Raw genomic sequence first — 21,797 nt, 5'->3', positions numbered from 1 at the left:
GTGAAAAAAGTTTTCACGTCTAAAACAAGAAGAAAGATCTCATAATGCAGGAATAAAAAGCATAAATTATTAAGCAATAGAGCTCATATATGTAAATTTTACAGTAACTCATTAAAATTTTATCAATCTCTCCATCTTTTTTCTGTTAGAATAATTTCTATGACTTTTTTCTTTTTGCACTTTTACTCGACAACTTTTTTAGTAATAGCAAATATTGAACTTTTGCACGCACTCATGATTAAGTGATGATATGTATATATTTCGCTTTAATTTTTACCTATTAAAATTATACTGCTTGATTATTTGATGTAAACATTAAATGCGAATAAATATTTATATATTTATATAATTTTTACTAGTGAGGGTGAATTCCACAACTTCCTACTCCATCCTTTTGAAGATCAACTCATATTTTAAATATATCCTTTTTCTGTCCCCATCAAACCGCCTGTCCACTATTTTTCTATTGTTTCCTTTTCCTTCTAATGTTAGCTTAAAAAGCCGCCCCCCCCCCCCCTCTCACCCCTTTCTATATTCCATGAGGTACATATCTCCTCCTCTTCTTCTTCTTCTTCATAACTATAACTATGACCGGAAAAAGAAGCCAAAACAGCCCGGTGGGTAGCCCGTTATCGGGCAACGTGTCCGATAACTCCTCCAAAGAGCTAGACAAATTCCTCCCTATAGCCAATGTTAGCAGAATAATGAAAAAATCCCTTCCTGCTAATGCAAAAATCTCCAAAGAAGCCAAAGAAACTGTCCAAGAATGTGTTTCTGAGTTCATTAGCTTCATCACGGGCGAAGCCTCGGATAAATGCCAGAGGGAGAAGAGGAAAACCATTAATGGAGACGATCTTTTGTGGGCTATGACAACATTAGGGTTTGAGAATTATGTTGGACCCTTAAAGGGTTATCTCAATAAGTATAGAGAAACTGAAGGGGAAAAAAATATCATGGCTAGAAATGAAGAACCTTGTGAACCAACTAGTTATAATAATATTATAACTAGTAGTAATAGTACTACTAGTTATAATAATATTATTGGTGTTCATGGTCATGGTCATGTTACAAAATTCTCAAAAAGGCCTGAATTTATTCAGAGTTTTAATAATGACAATTTTGCACAAAGTTTTGGAGATTATGGAAGGGTTAATGTCTATGGTGAGAATCTGACCTCCGCAACTAATCTTCATGGGGTTGAATGGTAGACTATTTTGGGACTGTTTCTCGATTTGTATGTGTCATCCTTGAGCAAAGTTCCAATTTTATCAGGCGTCCCTGAAAGGATTAATGATAGACTTATTTGGAAAGTTAATGTTAAAAGGTGTCCTTATTTCTTAACATGTTTCATATCTTCTTCTTTTTTTATGTTATCTTTATTTTTATTTTTCAAATTAACACATTTTATTACCTTTATATAGGTCTGATTATGTATCTTTCTTATGTGATGAATGAGCTGATTCATTAATGTCATGATATTATTTATGTCTAGTCAACTTATTGTTGGATAAAAATTAAGCATCAAATGCTAACTTCTATGTTGAGAAAACTTAATATGATCCTGGAAAGTTTTAAGAGGATTAAAATTAAGGTTCCCTCTATATATTCTTCATTATCAATTCTAATAATTAACTGACTAGTATATATGAAGCTTGTGATTATAAATGTCGGAAAATTCCCGACCCCAAAATTTACGACATTTGATACAAATATAAATTAAATGTCGGTAAATGAATTTACGACATTTAAGCAGCATTATATGACATTTATTTAATGTCGTCGTATCCTTACTTTCTTGTAGTGAGATTAGAATTTCAACTTTACTATTATGTATTTTAGAACAACGATTTCAAGTGCTAATAACTATGTTTTAAATCTAATACTTGTATATGTTTAGTATTATATGAATATATGTACATTCAAGAATTAGCAGATAATAATGCTGGAGAGTGGAGACAAATAATTAACTATACTTACTAAATAGTTGAGTTTTCTATATTATTGGTAGGAACTCAGTATGGTGTTATGTCATATAAGTACTTTCATGAAGAATCTGGATATTAGAATATTAAGATCAGTTTTATATATGAAAAACAAAGTTATTGGCGCTGGAATGCATATACAGACATCTAAACTTGTTCAAAGTTTTCATTTTGACATCTAAACTAATTTCATAACCTATTGAACACCTTACTGTGTCTATTAGACACATTTAACTGACATGCCCCATACGAGCCAAGTTATTAATGACATTATGAACATTTGTAATTCTGTATATGACATATTATCACTTTTTTATTTGCTTGCCATATTAATATTAACCTCTAAAAATAGGAACTTTTCGTTGTATTGACCAAAAGAAGCTGATCATTCACTGTTATTGTTGTCATGGCCCAAAGCACTAAAGTCTATGTTCGATCTTTGTCAATAGCATGATACAAGTCCTGACTGATGACTCATGACTATCCACTCAAATAACTATATTAATAGGTCCACCAACAAATAAAATGTTTAAAAGCATATCGTGATATGTCATTTTCGTAACAGTGAATTGCTAACCATAATTTCCATCTCTTTTTCTTTTACTTTTGGCCGTGTAAGAAGAAGATGGTGAAATGTTTATGGATAATGTTTGTGCTATATATGATCAGAGGACACGTCTTACGTGATGAAATTGGTGTAACCTGAGTTAGAGTATTCAATCATAGTGTCACGATCCCAAATACCGGTCGTGATGGCGCCTATCACATTACTAGGCCAGCCGGACCGATTATAAACTACAACCCATTTTTATTTTAAATAAATCATTTGCTAACACGGTTTAATTACCAATTATCATGATAAGTGCTAAAACAGCAAGATAGATATGCGGAAGTCAACAAGACATAGAAATTACATAGCCCACACTGATCTGGTGTCACAAGTCTAGAGCCTTTAATATAAGTCTGAACAATCTACTACATAGATAGTCTAGGAATGCGGAAAAATAATAAGATAGAAGGGAGAAATCTGGGCTGCGGACGTCATGCAGCTACCTCGAAATCCCCGACAAGTGCTGAACGACTAAAAAGCTCTCACTCGGCCTCTGGGGCACCTGGATCTGCACGCAAGGTGCAGGGAGTAATGTGAGTACTCCGACCCAGTGAATAATAAAGATAAATAATGACTGAAGGTAAGAAAATACGTATACACATGGTATTCTATAATGAAGCAATTAATAGGTAATTTGTAAGCAGTAAACCAATGAAAAGCAAAATAAAGTACTTCTACAACAAATAGACAGGTAATTGACAGACAATTATGATAAAGTAAACACATAGACAATTTTTAGAATCTCCATACCCTCACGAGTCTAACCATACCAAAATTATCTAATTCCGGTACCATTTGGTCCTTCAAATCATCATTTTATATTTTTGGAAGATTTCACAAATTTTCTTCCCAAATTCCATCCCAAATCACGAATTAAATGGTGAATTCAATGATAGATTCATGTATTCTAGCCAAATCTGAGTTAGAATCACTTACCCCGATGAATTTCTTGAAAAACCTTTGAAAAATCGCCAAAATCCGAGCTCTCTAGGTCAAAATATCAAATAAAACCCAAAACCTCGTATTTATAGAGTACCCCACAGATTTCCACCTCTGCGGACCGCACAAAATCGACCGCGATCCGCACTAAACCAGTGCAGTCCGCACAAAAACGACCGCGACCGCACAGGCTTTCCTCTGCAGTGACACACTTTAGTATTTTGGCTATAACCTTTGCTACAGATGTCCAAATTGCAATATCTTTACCTTTCTGGAAACTAGACACGAAGGGCTACAACTTTTGTTTTTGAATCATCTCAAAATTCCTTGTAGATCAAATGATATGAGCTTCCGAAATAGGACTAGTGAAATGCTCCCCACCTCGGCCGCACTGCATTTTGTGCGGTCCGCACAGCACCTACCGCGGCCGCACTTCATTTTGTGCCGACCACGCTGGTGGGTTCCGAGGCCTGCAACCCTTCTGGACCTGCTACAGCTACAATTTTTGACTTAAAACATCCCGGAACCTACCCGGGACCCCCGGAACTTCAAACCAATTGTACCAACACATCCCATGATATCGTTCAAACTTGTTCAACACTTTGGAACGCTCATAACAACATCAAATCACCAATTTAACATAGGATTCAAGCCTAAGAACTCCAAGAACTCTTAAATTATGCTTTCGATCAAAAAGTCTATCAAATCTCGTCCGAATGACCTAAAATTTTGCATACACATCCCAAATGACACAACGAAGCTGCTGTCACTCTCGGAATTCCATTCCAACCCCTATATCAAAATCTCGCTTATCAACCGGAACCGCCAAAATATCAACTTCACCAATTTAAGCCTAAATCTTCTCTAAAACTCCAAAACTTATTCCGATCACGCTCCTAAGTCACAAATCACCTCCTGAAGCTAACCGAACCATTGAAACTCACTTCCGAGCCTTCTAACACATAAGTCAACATCCGGTTGACTTTTCCAACTTAAGCCTTCTTAAAAGAGACTAAGTGTCTCAAACTTCACCAAACTCATTCCGGACTCGATCCGCCCAACCCGATACCACAATAACACGGATAACGAAGCATAAAGAAGCTGAAATGGGGGAAACTGAGCGGTAACTCATGAGACGACTGGCCAGGTCGTCACATCCTCCCCAACTTAAAAAACGTTTGTCCTCGAACGAGTCAAGAAACATACCTGGAGCCTTGAATAGGTGGGGATATCTGCTCCGCATCTCCCGCTCGGTTTTTCAGGTAGCCTCCTCCACGGGCTGAGCTCTCCACTGCACTTTCACTGAAGCTATATCCTTTGACCTCAACTTCCGAACCTGACGACCCAAAATAGCTACTGGCTCCACATCAAAGGTCAAATCATCATCCAACTGAACCGTGCTGAAGTCCAAAACATGAGACGGATCCCTGATATATTTCCGGAGCATAGAAACATGAAATACCGGATGCACACTCGACAAGCTGGGTGGCAAAGCAAGCTCATAAGCCACCTCCCCAATCCTCCGAAGCACCTCAAAAGGCCCAATGAACCGAGGACTCAATTTTCCTTTCTTCCCAAATCTCATAACACCCTTCATGGGTGAAACCTTCAACAGAACCTTCTCACCAACCATGTAGGACACATCTCGAACCTTCCTATCAGCATAACTCTTTTGCCTCGACTGCGCTGTACGAAGCCTCTCCTGAATCACCTTCACCTTCTCCAAAGCATCCTGTACCAAATCAGTCCCCAATAGCTTGACCTCACCTGGCTCGAACCAACCAACTGGAGATCTGCACTGCCTCCCATACAAAGCCTCATATGGAGCCATCTGAATACTCGACTGGTAGTTGTTGTTATAAGGAAACTCTGCAAGCGGTAGGAACTCATCCCATGACCCATCCGAAATCAATAACACAAGCACGCAATATATCCTCCAATATCTTAATAGTACGCTCGGAATGCCCGTCCGTTTGAGGATGAAAAGCTGTGCTCAACTCAACTTGAGTACCCAACTCTCTCTGTACGGTTCTCCAAAACTGCGAAGTAAACTGAGTACCTAAACCGGAACACCATGCAAACGAACAATATCCCGGATATAAATCCCCGTCAACCGCTCTGAAGAATAGGTAGTACACACAGGAATGAAGAGCGCGGACTTGGTCAACCGATCCACAATTACCCAAATAGCATCGAACTTCCTCAAAGTCCGTGGAAGTCCAACAACAAGGTCCATAGTGATTCTCTCCCACTTTCACTTGGGAATATCCATCTGTTGTAGCAAGTCACCCAGTCTCTGATACTCATATTTCACCTGTTGACAATTGAGACATCGAGCTACAAATCCCACAATATCTTTCTTCATTCTTCTCCACCACTAGTGCTGCTTCAAATCCTGATACAAATTTGCGGCACCCGGATGAATGGAATACCGTGAGCTATGTGCCTCCTCCAGAATCAACTCCTGAATCCCATCCACATTGGGCACGCAAATCCGGCCCTACATCCTCAACACCCCATCATCATCGATGGTCACATCTCTAGAATCATCATGCTGAACTCTGTCCTTAAGGACAAGCAAATGCGGATCATCATACTGGCACTCTCTGATGCGATCATATAATGAAGATCGAGAAACCACACACGCCAATACCCGACTAGGCTCTGAAATGTTTAATCTCACAAACCGATTGGCCAAGGCCTGAACATCAACTGCAAGAGGTCTCTCCCCAACTAGAATATATGCCAAACTCCCTATACTCACTGCCTTTCGGCTCAAAAATATCGGCCACCACATTAGCCTTTCCCGGATGGTACAATATAGTGATATCATAATCCTTAAGCAACTCCAACCATCTCCGCTGCCTCAAATTAAGATCCTTTTGCTTGAACAAATGCTGAAGACTACGATGATCAGTGAACACCTCACAAGATATGCCATACAGGTAATGCCTCCAAATCTTCAATGCGTGAACTATGGCAGCCAACTCCAAATCATGAACGGGGTAGTTCTTCTCATGGGGCTTCAACTGACGAGAAGCATAAGCTATAACTCTACCCTCCTGCATCAACACACAACCAATCCCAACTCTTAAAACATCACAATACATGGTATATGAACTTGAAGCTGATGGCAAAACCAACACTGGAGCTGTAGTCAAAGCTGTCTTGAGCTTCTAAAAGCTCTCCTCACACTCGTCCGACCATACAAATGTAGCACCCTTCTGAGTCAACTTGGTCAAGGGCGATGTGATAGATGAGAATTCCTGAACAAACCGGCGATAATAGCCTGCCAAACTAAGAAAATGGTGAATCTCTATGGCTGAGGATGGTCTAGGCCAACTCTGAACCGCCTCTATCTTCTTCGGATCAACCTGAATACCCTCGTTGGACACCACGTGCCTCAAGAAAGCCACTGAACTGAGCCAAAACTCACACTTGGAGAATTTTGCATAAAGATTCTCCTCCCTCAATCTCTATAATACAACTCTTAAATGCTCCGCGTGCTCCTCCTGACTACGCGAGTACACCAGAATATCATCAATGAATACTATGAAAAATGAATCGAGATAAGGCCGGAACACGTTGTTCAACAAATGCATAAATGCTGCTGGGGCATTGGTCAGCCCAAAAGACATCACCAGGAACTCATAATGACCATATCGGGTCCTAAAAGCCGTCTTAAGAATATCCGAGTCCCTGATCTTCAACTGGTGATAACCTGAACGGAGATCAATCTTGGAGAACACCTTCGCTCCATGAAGCTGGTCAAATAAATCATCAATGTGAGGCAAAGGATACTTGTTCTTAATTGATACCTTGTTCAATTGCCTATAATCAATACACATTCTCATTGTGCCATCCTTCTTCTTCACAAACAGAACCGGTGCACCCCAAGGTGACACACTAGGCCGAATGAACCCCTTATCTAGGAGTTCCTGAAGCTGATCCTTCAATTCCTTCAACTCCGCTGGTGCCATACGATACGGTGGAATAGAAATGGGCTACATGCCCGGCACCAGGTCAATACCAAAATTAACATCCCTATCTGGCGGCATGCCCGGCAGGTCTGCAGGAAACACATCAGGAAAATCCCTCACAACTGGGATAGAATCAATACTGGGAGTCTTAGCTCTGACATCCCTCACAAACGCTAGATATGAAAGGCAACCCTTCCCAACCATACGCTGGGCCTTCAAGAAAGAGATCACTCTACTAGGAACATAATCAGTCACACCTCGCCACTCGATCCGTGTCACACCCGGCATAGCCAATGTGATTGTCTTAACATGACAGTCTAGAATAGCATGACACGGAGATAACCAATTCATGCCCAAAATGACATCAAAATCCACCATGCTTAATAGTAATAGATCCACTCGGGTCTCCAGACCCCCAATAGTCACCACACATGACCGGTACACATGGTCTACAACAATAGTATCGCCCACTAGGGTAGATACATGAACAGTCAAAGCAAGAAACTCACGGGGCGTACCCAAATAACGAGCAAAATATGATGACACATAAGAAAAGGTGGAAGCGAGATCAAATAATACAGAGGCATCTTTGTGGCAGATAGAAATGGGCCTGATCGACCTCCCCCTCTGGGGAGACCCCTGGCTGACTAACCTCCACCCCTAGCTGGCTGAGCGGGTGGTGGTGAAGAAACTGGTGCTGAAGCCAAAGACTGACCCCTCTGCTGGGATGAACTAGCAACACGACGAGGACAATGCCTCCACATGTGTCCTATCTCTCCACACTCATAATAACTCCCAGGTGCTGGAGAAGGGGACTGAAAGAAATCCCTCGCACCGGAGTGACTAGCAGATGCGCTCGGCATAGAAGAACCCTGAGCCGATGGAGCACGAGATGCACTCTAAGTTGGAAGGGCACTGAGTGAGGACTGGCCTTGTTGAGATCCATGATAACCATGACCCGAAGATACTCCACGATAACTTGGGCGGGCGGACTGAACAGGCCTGAATGAACGGCCTCTACCATGCTGAAACTGGCCCCTCAAAGGAGTACCACTATAACTGCCCGATCCTCGAGGACTCTTGGCCTCCCTCTCCTCTCGCTCCTGACGACGAACAGTCTCAATCTCCCGGGCGATATCAACAACCTCCTCGAAGGTAGCACCTATCACTCTCTCTCTGGTCATAAGAATACGGAGCTGATAAGTAAGACCATCAACAAACCTCTTGATCCTCTCTCAATCTATCGGAACCATCCAGATGGCATGACGAGCCAACTCAGAAAACCTCGACTCATATTGTGACACAGTTATATCCCCCTGTCGCAACCACTCAAACTGTTTACACAGTTCCTCTCTGCGGGACTGCGGTACATACTTCTCCAAGAAGAGAATGGATAACTGCTGCCAAGTAAGGGGTGCTGCACCAATAGGCCTATGCCTATCATACACCTCCCACCAAGTGAAGGCAGCCCCCGAGAACTAAAAGGTGGTAAATGTCACACCACTAGACTCAAGAATCACTGCTGTACGAAGCATCCGTTGGCACTTATCCAAGAAACCCTAGGCATCCTCACCCTCTACTCCGCTAAAAGTTGGAGGCTAGAGTCTACCAAAACTCTCAAGTTGATGTTGCTCATCATCCGGCATAACGGGTACTACAAACTCTTGAGCTAGTGCAATCGGCTGGGCTGGAGGTACCCCCGGCGTCTGAAGTCCCTGCACTACCTGCTCAGGTGTACGAGCAGCGAGGGTCTGATTGCCTCCCCCGGCCTATGAAGTAGCTTCTGTTATAGTGGTTGAAACTGCCTGAGCCAGGCCAGTGCAAACTGATAAGATCTGTACCAAGGCCTCCTAAAGACCCAGAATCATGATGGGCGCAGCTGGTGCCTGAACCGGTGCTGCTGGAGCATCCATAGCTGGAGCCTGATCTTGAGCTAGGGCATTTGGTGGGTCTACAGGTGTTGCCCTCGTTGCTCTGCCTCCGCCACGACCACGACCGCATCCACGGCCTCTGGTGGCCTTCGCTGGTGGCACTGGTGGTCATCCACACCATCCGATAGCTCGTGTCCTCACTATCTATGAGAGAATAGAATAACATAAGTTCAATACTCGGATCAACAAGTTCGCACGATAAGAATTTCAAGAATATGAAGTTTTTCCTAAAGGTTTTGTAGCCTCTCGAGGATAAATACAGACGTCTCTGTGCCGATCCGCGAGACTCTACTAAACTGACTCATGACTCGCGAGACCTATGTAACCTAGGCTCTGATACCAACTTGTCACGACCCCAAATACCAGTCGTGATGGCGCCTATCACATTACTAGGCCAGCCGGACCGATTATAAACCACAACCCATTTTTATTTTAAATAAATCATTTGCTAACACGGTTTAATTACCAATTATCATAATAAGTGTCTAAAATAGCAAGATAGATATGCGGAAGTCAACAAGACATAGAAACTACACAGCCCACACTGATCTGGTATCACAAGTCTAGAGCCTCTAATACAAGTCTGAACAACCTACTACATAGATAGTCTAGGAATGCAGAAAAATAATAAGATAGAAGGGAGAAATCAGGACTGCAGACGCCATGCAGCTACCTTGAAATCCCCGACAATTGCTGAACTACTGAAAAGCTCTTACTAGGCCTCTGGGGCACCTGGATCTGCATGCAAGGTGCAAGGAGTAATGTGAGTACTCCGACTCAATGAGTAATAAAGATAAATAATGACTGAAGGTAAGAAAACACGTATACACATGGTATTCTATAATGAAGCAATTAATAGGTAATTTGTAAGCAGTAAACCAATGAAAAGCAAAATAAAGTACTTCTACAACAAATAGACAGGTAATTGACAGACAGTTATGATAAAGTAAACATGTAGAAGTTCGCCCCTCGGGCACAACATCGACAATTTTTGTCCCAAGGGCTCAATCTCACATCACAATGGGTACCCGCGCTCACTGGAGGTGTGCAGACTCCGAGAGGGGCCCCTTACGGTGCAAGCACAATATCAAGCCATCTCGTGGCATCAAATCTAGGCCCTCAACCTCATATCAATCAAGCCATCTCGTGGCATATATATGTATCTCAGGCCCTCGGCCTCATATCAGTATCAGTGTATCCTCACAACTAGGCGCTCGGCCTTACTCAGCCCAAAAATCATCACAAGCCCCTCAGACAATAGTAAAACAGTATTTCTTAGCCCAAAACATCATTTAAAATATCTTTTAAGTCTCAAAACTGAGTAAAAATGGCTGAGTAGTAAAATAGTGGAAAATAACAGGACCGAGTTCAAGTAATAAGTCAAAATAGTGAGGAAATAGTAATTAACATCCCCGAAGGGTTTAGATAGTTGGCACGAAGCCCAAATATGGCAATCATCCCAAATCATGATGATAGCAAATAAGTTTCAGTCAAATACACGGTAAAATCATCAATCGGGATGGACCAAGTCACAATCCTCAATAGTATACGACCACACGCTCGTCATCCAACGTAGGTTTCACACTAATATAGCACTACGATGTGCAATCCGGGGTTTTAAACCCTCAGAGCATCATTTACAATCATTACTCACCTCGAACCGGCTAAAACTCTAACTCGCAATGCCTTTTCCCCTCAAATCAGCCTCCACACGTGTCGAATCTATCCAAAATCAGAACGAATACGTCACAAAATGCTAAGGGAACAAAGCCCAAGCGAAAACAATCAACAAAGGGAATGATTCCCGAAATTACCAAAAACCGATACCCGAGCTCACATCTCAAAATCGGGTAAAATTTACATTTTCAGACTCCTCATACCCTCACGAGTCTAACCTTACCAAAATTATCCAATTCCGGTACCATTTGGTCCTTCAAATCATCATTTTATATTTTTGGAAGATTCCACAAATTTTCTTCCCAAATTCCATCCCAAATCACGAATTAAATGGTGAATTCAATGATAGATTCATGCATTCTAGCCAAATCTGAGTTAGAATCACTTACCCCGATGAATTTCTTGAAAAACCTTTGAAACATCGCCAAAATCAGAGCTCTCTAGGTCAAAATATCAAATAAAATCCAAAACCTCGTATTTATAGAGTACCCCACAGATTTTCACCTCCACGGACCGCACAAAATCGACCGCGGTCCGCACAAAAACGACCGCAGCCACACAGGCTTTCCTCTGCAGTGACAGGATTTAGTATTTTGGCCATAACTTTTGATACATATGTCCAAATTTTCTAGAAACTACACACAAAGGGCTACAACTTTGGGTTTTGAGTCATCTCAAAATTCTTTGTAGATCAAAAGATATGAGCTTCCGAAGTAGGACCAGTGAAATGCTCCCCACCGTGGCCACACTGCATTTTATGCGGTCCACACAACATCTACCGCGGCCGCACTTCATTTTGTGCGGACCGCGCTGGTGGGTTCCGAGGCCTGCAACCCTTCTGGACCTGCTACAGCTACAATTTTCGACTTAAAACATCCCGAAACCTACCCGGGAACCCCGGAACTTCAAACCAATTGTACCAACACATCCCATGACATCGTTCAAACTTGTTCAACACTTTGGAACGCTCATAACAACATCAAATCACCTATTTAACATAGGATTCAAGCCTAAGAACTCCAAGAACTCTTAAATTATACTTTTGATCAAAAGGTCTATCAAATCTCGTCCGAATGACCTAAAATTTTGCATACACATCCCAAATGACACAACGAAGCTGCTGTCACTCTCGGAATTCCATTCCGACCCCTATATCAAAATCTTGCCTATCAACCAGAACTGCCAAAATATCAACTTCACCAATTTAAGCCTAAATCTTCTCTACAACTCCAAAACTCATTCCGATCGCGCTCCTAAGTCACAAATCACCTCCTGAAGCTAACTGAATCATCAAAACTCACTTCCGAGCCTTCTAACACATAAGTCAACATCCGGTTGACTTTTCCAACTTAAGCCTTCTTAACAGAGACAAGTGTCTCAAACTTCACCAAACTCATTCCGGACTCGATCCGCCCAACCTGATACCATAAAAATATGGATAACGAAGCATAAAGAAGTTGAAATGGGGGAAACAGAGCGGTAACTCATGAGACGACTGGCCGAGTCGTCACACATAGTCGACTAGACTATAGTTAGGCAATTACTTAATTATTTATTAAGAAAGAATTAGTCATTTAGCTGGAATACACTTGATAGTTAGTCGGTTAGTGATATAGAGAAGTTAGTTGTGTGTGTGTATATATATATATATGTGTACAAGTTCATAAGTGAAACAGAAGCCATTTATTCATTTTGCCCATTATAGCTTGAGTACTCTCTAAATTTCTCTTTGATAGTTCCTTGTCTTCAATTCTCTTCGAGCTTTACTAAGCTAAGGATTGCTCAGTTTAACATGGTATCAGAGCCCATTGGCATCATCGTAAATTTTTCTTTTGATTAATCAACTCTCATCACAGTTTCGATGTGAATTTAGCTAAGGTAATCGATGATGAATTGTCGGAAAAATTGAGTCATAATCATCCTGTGTTTTTGACCTCTAATGATAATTTAGGAACAATGTTAATCTCTCTGCAGCTACGAGGATCAGAGAATTACTTCGTATGGAGTCGAGCAATAAGAATTGCACCTAGGTCGAAATAAACTAGGGTTCATAAAAGACACATGCAAAAAGAAGAATTTTGGACCGAATCTTGTTGATCTAGTAAGATGCAATGCTATAATATTGTCCTAGATTATGAATTGTGTTTTTGTGGATTTACCCAATGGAATCGTCTATTCCTCTAATGCAAGTGTTGTTTGGGCAGAACTGAAGGAACGATTTGACAAAGTTGATTGTTCTAGAATTTTTCAAATCCACAAGCAGATAGCGACATTGACTCAAGTTATAAGTTCAATCTCTGCTTATTTCTCTAAGTTGAAGCTACTTTGGGCAGAATTTGATTGTTAGGCCTTAATTCTGGGATATGATTGCGCAAAATCTTGCAAATTTGTCAAGTTTATGGAGCAAATGCAATAAATACAATTTCTTATGGGACTTAGTGAGTCTTATGAGCAGCCTCCCAACCAGATCCTTATGATGGTACTTGTTCCAACCTTGTACAATGCTTACCAAACGGAAAAGTCAAAGAAGCACGACTACCAGTTTTACCTCAAGAAGAAGACTTAGAAAGAACAAAGAAGTTTGGATCTGAAAAAGTATGCTTAGGCAGTTCTTTCACTGAGCACAACAGAATGAAGAGGAATTTGTATCATTTCAAGCTAAAGGGAGTGAGGTGACAACCTTGATGACTGCAAGATCTTGATATAAACAAAGACAGAAGAGAAATTATAACCTGCAATGTGACCATTGCAAATTAAAAGGCCACTCTCATGATTGATGCTACCAGCTAATAGGATAAAGTTCGAGAAGAAGGTTGGAATGACAACTGCTCACAATGTCTCACTGGAAGATAGCATGAAACCAGAAGCAAGAAGAAATAATGCACCAGGTGGAGACAAGCTCATGACTGCTAAGAACATGACGGTCTCTATTTCACACCTGAATAATACAATCAAATATTAAAGTTGCTAAGCAAGGAAAATAAAGAGGAGATTTCTTATGAAAATATAGAAAGTACAATTAGTGCATTTTTAGCTGACTTACATAAAAAGGATTGAATTGTTGATACTAGAGCTACAAATCATATGACATCTAATCCAAATTTACTGGACAATAAGGTGGCAGTTAGTAAATTTGAGGCTAAGAGAGTACATTCCTAATGGTAGCACCATTGAAGTAACTCATATACTTGTAATCCACCTAGTGCTTTTACATTGAGTAATCTCTTATACATTCTAGACTTTAAATACAACCTTATGTGTATCCAAGGTCACTAAAGATTTGTGTTGCTCAGTCACCTTTTCCCACACTTCTTCCTGTTCCAAGACCTCTACACTAGGAAGGTGAGGGTGATTGATAGAGAAGATGATAGACTTTATAAACTTCGACAGCTACTTGATGAAAGGAACAACACAGTATCAGCTAAGAGTTTGAACACCAGATCAGAGAACATGGACATTGGACTGTGGCACAAGAGAATGAGGCATGCACCCGTTGAAGTGATTTGAGAATGTCTTGATTTGCCTTTAGTAGATAGTACTAAAACAATACAATGAATTTGGAAAGAGAATTCTCATTTCGGAAGCTTTAAGTTGAAAGAATTGACTAAGATTGAATTTTTGAGTAAACGACCTCGAAATCGGGATTCAAAGGTTCCAGCAGGTTTGTATAATAATTTCAGACTTGAGCGTATGTTCGGATCAGGTTTTGGAAGACCCTAGAATGTTTCGGCACCTATTGTGGAAGTTAGCATTTTTGGAAAATTTTTATAAGTTTGGGTTGAAGTGCATTTCAGTGTTATTAATGTCCGTTTGGGATTCCGAGTCTGGGAATAGCTCCATATGGTGATTCTGGTGTTGGGAGGGCGATCGGAAGTGAATTTGGAGGTCCGTGGGTCATTTTGGAGTTATTTGGCTAAAAATAGAAATTTGAAGGTTTTTGAGGAGTTTGAGTGGAAGTGTACTTTTTAATAGGTTTCGACATCGAATATAGAAGTTTGAAGTTCTAAAGTTCATAAAGCTCTAATTGCGGTGTGATTCATGATTTCGGCATTGTTTGATGTGATTTGAGGCCTCGAGCAGGTCCGCATTATGGTTTGGGAGTGGTTGGTATGATTAGTCGAGGTCCCGGGGGCCTCGGGTAGATTTCGGGCGGTTAGCGAATCGAGTTGAAGTTGGGAGGAAAAGTTGAAGCCTGCTGTCATCTGGTCTAACCGCACCTGCGAGGTCTTGGCCGCAGGTGCAGAGTCGCAGAAGCGAGAGTGGCTGGGCTAGGCTGGGACCGCAAATGTGATCATCTTGCCGTAGAAGCGGGACCGCACCTGCGGAAGGAAGGGCACAAATGCAGAAGTTGAGGGCTTGGAAGAGGACCGCAAAAGCAGATTGTGGGTCGCACCTGCGGAACCGCAGAAGCGGTCAAGTGACCGCGTGTGCGAAAATGCTAGAGGCAGTGAGGCTCTTTTAAATCAGGGGTTGGGTTCATTTCAACCTCATTTCTTCCACTGGAGCCGATTTTGGAGCAACTTTGAGGTGTCATTTTCACCACCAAACATGAGGTAAGTAGTTTATGCTAATTTTGAGTTAAATTCATGATTATATATGGATTTGAGCATGAAAAATTGTGAAAATCTTGGGGTTTGAGGGAAAACCTAGAAAATTGGTATTCTTGGATTTTGATCACGATTTTGGGCATGAAATTAAGAGTAAATTATATATTTGAGTTCGTGAGGTTGGGGGTAAACTTTACCTTCAAAAATTTTTGGAATCCAGGCACGTGGGCCAGAGGGCGATTTTTTCAACTTTTCGAGTGGAGTTGGGATTTATATAAATTAAATTATTATGAGTATTAGGGTGTATTTTCATTTGGTTGCCCGTTATTTGGCTAATTTTGGAATGTTGGGGCATCGATTTGAGTCGTCAGAAGGGGCTTGGAAGCCAGTTATTGGACTTCGGAGCGAGGTAAATCTCCTTTCTAACCTTGTTAGAGGGAATTGTACCCATAGGTGAAATAATTAGTTATGTGCTCCTATTTGTGGAGGCTACGTATGCACGAGGTGACGAGAGTCCTTCCGTAGCTACTATTATGTTTAAGTCCGGGTAGTCTAGTACCCAAAAGCATGCTATACTTGGAATATTTGTAATCTTATTGACAACTGAAATTGCCTAAATCATATTGAGTTAGTAAAAGAATTTCTAAAAAGGGTTAAACCTCATTTTCGTAAATCGTTAAAAGAGAATTGACTTTTTCTTGGATAAATGTTTCTTGATGAATTCTTAATTGACTGTTTGAATGTGTGTATCTATGAGTACCTGCGTTGCACGTATTATTCGCGAGCGGGGTAACTCTATTATTTATATTTGACCACGTCGCATGTATGATTCGCGAGCGGGGTAATAGATGCATCTACGGTTCGCGCCATTCAACCCTCTGGCAGTGCACAATTTAATTTTTTGTTGGATCGGGTCGTACGACCTCGGCATGATTTACGCATTCTTGTAATGCTTGCTTGAGATTTACAAATTGATATTGCCTCCCTGGTTTGAAATAAATTGACAAATAATGGATTATGAATTTGGAGACTTCTAAATATAAAAAAGATTGTTTACGTGTTTCTTGACTTACTTGAGTTTACTGTCGTTTTTAATAAATCCATGATTATTCGCACCATTAATATATTATTATTGGACCACTAGTAAGTATCGAAGTCGACCTCTCGTCTCTATTTCTTCTAGGTTAGACGGGATACCTACTGGGTACACGTTATTTTTGTATTCATACTACACTTGCTGTGCATTTTTATTGCACAGACACATGTATGTCTCGTGGCCTAGTTGGGCATAACGGCATGGTTGATACGGAGACTTAGGTGAGCTGCACCTCTCGAGACGACCCGCAGCCAGCAGAGTCTCCTTCAGAGTATTGTACTATATTTTCTTTTCTGTCCAATTTGTATTCTAGACAGACATTATATTACATTATTTCCTAGAAATTGCTCATGCACTTGTGACACCGGGTTCTTGGATGATTATGGGGTATTCTATATTAACTTCTAAACACTCTTTTATTTATTTTATAAAGATTATCTTTTACTAGCCAAATTGAAGGAAAATCATAGTTTTCACAATTATTTAAACGAGAATTTAATTAAGTATTTATGGTTGGCTTGTTTGACAGTGGTGTCTGGCGCCATCATGACCCTTAGTAGATTTTGGTTCGTGACAACATGGTATCATACCACTAGGTTCTTTTAGGTCTCACGAGTCATGAGCGAGTCTAGTAGAGTCTTGTGGATCGGTACGGAGACGTCTGTACTTATCTTCGAGAGGCTATAGGGCTGTCACTTCCCTTCTTGATTCCTCATCGTGCGGTTTGATTCCTTCGAGGCTTATGCCCTTGTTTCCTTCCTACTCAATCTTATGTGACGCGAAGCGCTTATTATAAATCGAGAATTGAGGAATTGTAATGGTACTACAAATGTGGTGTGGGATGTTTCTCCCTGTATAGTTGGTTGGGCTGTTGTTGTCACCTTGCGGAAGGATATTCTATCGTTTCAGCTCAATAGCTGTACTTCTAAGATCTTTGAGGCTATCCACAGGTTGCTATGATGCTTATGAATGATTATCGCATAGTATTGATGTGATGGTAGGATGCTTGCCTATGTGTCGGGGCAGTGAATGACTTGAAAGGAGGTCTACTTAGAGCACGATTCAGAGATTCGGTATTTTATTTTCCGGTTGAGGAAAGGCAATCAGACTATAAACGTTCAGGTTTGGGTTGATAGGGTATCGAGACTTGGTGTTTTCAAGTGTGGTAGAATTTTGTTTACGACGTGGTGTCGTTGTCCTCGATTGGATGTGTTAAGCTTGTAGGTGTTATGATCTTCTGTGATTCGCCTTTGGCGCAGGATATTGTGAAATAGTATTGGAGAAGCGGCTGTCAAAAATCGCAAGGTGCGGTGGTTCAATATTGAATCAGTGTTTCTAATGTTGATGACTTGAGAAAGATGATCTTTGAAATTTTTTAAAGTTAGTGACGATCTGTCGGTACAAATGTTACAGAGATAGAGATTGAATTAAGACAACAACTGGGTAGCAAAGGATGAGGAAGGGCATGTAGGAAGTGTCAGGCGGTGGTTAAATTTCTAGAAGGCCAGGTGTAAGAAGTGAAAGTCGAGTAATTGCTTAAAGGAGTAAATTTGACCAAAGTGGGAGAGTGACAGAGCAGCACGTGGATTCAGTGGAAGGATAACTGCACCCTCGAGGAAAGTTTGGAGTAATTTGGGAATTTTAGTGGACGGTGATTGGGTATAAGAGCTTAATTTGAAATATTGGCTAGCATACGGCGGGAGATTGGATATGACAAAAATGAGTTGCTTGATATGAAGAAGGATACGACATGACTTTGGATAGGGAGATATTTGTCGCACGTTTGGTTGATGTCCACGAGGAATGAATAGACTTGTGCAGTTGGTGGATGAGCACGGGCTCAGATGGGTTATCTCCTGTGAGCAGGTCAGTGACCGTGTGGTTGGCGAAGCTTTTACAAAGTATTCAATTAGTTATCTAAAAGGAGGTCAGATATGTAGATGTGGTTGGTAATGTAGCTTGTTCATGAAAGGTTAACCAGAGTAAATTTTTGGCGAGTTAGTTGTGCAAGAAGGTTCAACGATGAAGAAAGAATCTTTGTGGGTTTTGAAGTTATGTAATGGTAGCTCCAAGCTAAGTGGGAGAGTCCCACCGCCGACGATTAGGTTGCATGTTATCTACTTGTGAGGTTTTGGGTTATCGTCGTATTGGTGAGTTACTACATATAAGGGAAAAGAACATAAGTGATAATTTGGGCAAAGGATTCGATAAAGGTGTGCTATGGTTGGCCTCATCGACTCATGTTCAGGCTTTAGGAAGATTCAGGATTTATGCCTCGTCTAGAGGTGATTTACAAAGGACGTGATTCAGTTGGGTGCTTCATTGAGATGGGCATTCATGTGCCAGCGGAGCCTTGGAGTTAATTATATTCGGGACCAAGCCAGAGTGGGTGACTCTCAACAAAGGTCCTAGTGAATTCGAAGGTTAAAATACGGTGCCTAAGGATTTCAAGCCTACAGTATGGTCAAGAATCAAGCTTTTGCGACGGATTGTGATAAGAGGCTCAGAATGTTCTATGATATTTTCGGCTTGCAGGGTAGCATTTGGATGAATGAGAGAAAATGACTTCAGATTCGTAGAGGGATTTTCAGAATAGGTGTATCAATTGAAGATGCGAATGTGCATGCAATAAGGGTATGAAACGGTTCATGGGTTTGGAGACAATGTGGTCTCGCGGAATGGGGTCACTCAAGATGAGTGTGAATTTAGGTTGGTGATGTGAGGAATGGAGCTATTATTCTCTCTAAGGCAAATTAAGGATGAATTAGAAGACGTTAGATTGGTTAGCCATGCTTGAATCAGCATAGTGATGGCAGTGATCAGTTCCTTCAGTGTGAGTAAGTTATGTATGTGATTCGTGACGGTGCGTGCCAGGCTTGATGGCCACCGTAATCGGTGTTATTGGGAGTATTCAAATATTATGGTCTGTTATGTGTAGGCGAATCCCAGAAGGGTTATGGTGGTCTAGACCACTACTTGGAGGATTTGCATGTTCCACGGTTATGAGAATCCACTCACGTGTTGCTATGGTTCTCTTGGAATGAGTTAAGTAATAAGTTTCGATGTGATGAAGTGTTCTCCCTATCAGTGGTTCAGGATTTATGATGAAATTCTTGTACTATCACATATTGACATGTTAAGTGTAGTGAGCAGTATGAAATTTGAAAGTGGGGATTAAGGTTGCGGGTCGGTGTTAGCAAAGATGTCCCGATCTCGGATTAGCAGGGAAGGGATTTGAATGTTTAGGGTAAGCTGGTATTGTCCACCTGAAATCGATGTTTTTGTAAGGGGCTTTGCATCCTAGTTATGGATTCTTGATTTGCTTTACAGCATTAGTATGACTGGTAGTATGGATGTGTAGACTTGTTATCTAGTGCGGAAGGTCGTGGGGCGTACTTCACGAGAAGATCGTATAAGTGTGACATGTAGTCACTTGATTGATTGAAGATTTAAACCAAGTGTGAAGATTGTGATAATATCACTAATTTGAGAATTTATGCCTGGAGGTCACTCGGTTTATTAGGTTATAGACTCTAGAGGTTTGCTCCTATTATGATGGTTGTTCTTGTGTGTTATAAGAAAAAGGGGGTTATTATGGACCCATGAAGGGTTATTAGCCTAGTGCGGTGCAATCAGAATTGGCTTGAAGTCGTTGGATAGATTTAAATATGAATGTGGGCTCTACATCAGGCTAGATGTGTTCATTACAGCATAGCGTTCCTTATGGAGGAGTATTCGAAAGTGGGATGTTGTTTCGTCGTCGGCTATTTCATGTAATATTACATTGCGTCGTGTGAGTTGTGAAACGGCTTGATAAATTTCTTATGCGTTAAGGTTTCGTGTAGCGATGGTGTCATATGAGCAGGATGGCTCTTGAGATTCAGATCATATATATCACCTCAGTTGTGCTTGAGTTTTGTAGCTTATGGCGCTATATGTCTCTCTAGGCTTGGTATTATGCACTTAGCGTGCTTATGATTTATATTCGGTATTTTGTTGTAATAAGTAATTTAGCTCGATGCGTATCTCCTTATGTGAATTTTATGTGTGGATCGGGTGGCACGCCGCCACGGGTATGATATTTGGATCGGGTTGCACGCCGCAGTAGTGTGATGTTGAATACAGCTTTCTATATTCTATTTTTGTATGTCTTGTTTCCCATTTTCTAAGGAAAGCTCATATTAGTGCGTGAGTTGAGTAGTCCCTTCCAGAGTTCGTTTTCCTTTTGTATTACGTTCGAGTTGGTAGCCTATTGGCACATTGTGGCATTATATGAGACTTTTGATCATGTCAGGGGTGGCTTATTACCTGAGCAGTTCGTACTGGGTGAGACGAGATCATTGGATTTAGGATCAGTGCAATCTGATTATATGAAGTATATTAAGGAGCAAAGACCATTATTTGGTTCAGAATGAGGTGATGGTTCTTGTCAGGAGTATAGACCCAATGATTTGTTGATTCGGCAATTGGTTATGAATTTCTACACATCTCTTCCGTCGTGGCGGTATTTTAAGAGTTAGAGCAAGACCTATGTGTGTCATGAGGTGCAATGGGAGCATCAGATTCGTAGAATTTCTACTATTATGATCAGAGAATGTTATTGTGGTCCTGTGAATAAAGTGGTGCAAGGTGTGGATTCAGCAAAGGTATATAGTCATGTTCTGGTACATTGTGTGGTGATTAATACGGTGATCATATGTTGGAAACAGGCCTGGCAGAGAATTCTGGATGTTGGAATTGGGCTCTAAGCTTATTTGCTTGAACAAAAGGGAATATCTTTAGAATTGATCGAGCTAATGTGCTCAACTGGGTTGTAGTAGCACGGGTAGGTGCACGACGTGTTAAACAATGATTTCGGACAACTCCAGCGCAGTTTTTAGCACGTTCGAGGACGAACGTATGTTTAAGTAGGAGAGAATGTAACGACTCAGCCGGTCATTTTGAGCTCTAGCACATCATTCAGCAGTTTGAGGCCATGAGCAGCTTCACTTCAGGTATTATGACTTGTACACATGGTCGGAATTGAATTTCGGGA

The 21,797-nt window shown here is 41.1% G+C and overlaps 1 protein-coding gene across 1 annotated transcript; it reads left to right on the top strand.

The window, feature by feature from the left end:
* The first annotated feature begins 587 nt into the window (after positions 1-587).
* On the top strand, positions 588-1,208 carry LOC107810290 (nuclear transcription factor Y subunit B-1). The gene has a single exon (XM_016635051.2). It carries the CDS (start codon positions 588-590, stop codon positions 1,206-1,208), a length of 621 nt encoding a protein of 206 aa, XP_016490537.1.
* The last annotated feature ends 20,589 nt before the right edge of the window (positions 1,209-21,797 follow it).

This window comes from Nicotiana tabacum, chromosome 11, assembly GCF_000715075.1.
Source record: "Nicotiana tabacum cultivar K326 chromosome 11, ASM71507v2, whole genome shotgun sequence".
Classification (NCBI taxonomy): Eukaryota; Viridiplantae; Streptophyta; class Magnoliopsida; order Solanales; family Solanaceae; genus Nicotiana; species Nicotiana tabacum.
The sequence above is the reverse complement of the archived record's forward strand: the minus strand, read 5'-3'. Positions and strand labels throughout refer to the sequence as shown.

Bases quoted from the DNA above. Each gene is read 5' to 3' on its own strand.
- LOC107810290 (XM_016635051.2), top strand. From the start codon at position 588: ATGACCGGAAAAAGAAGCCAAAACAGCCCGGTGGGTAGCCCGTTATCG.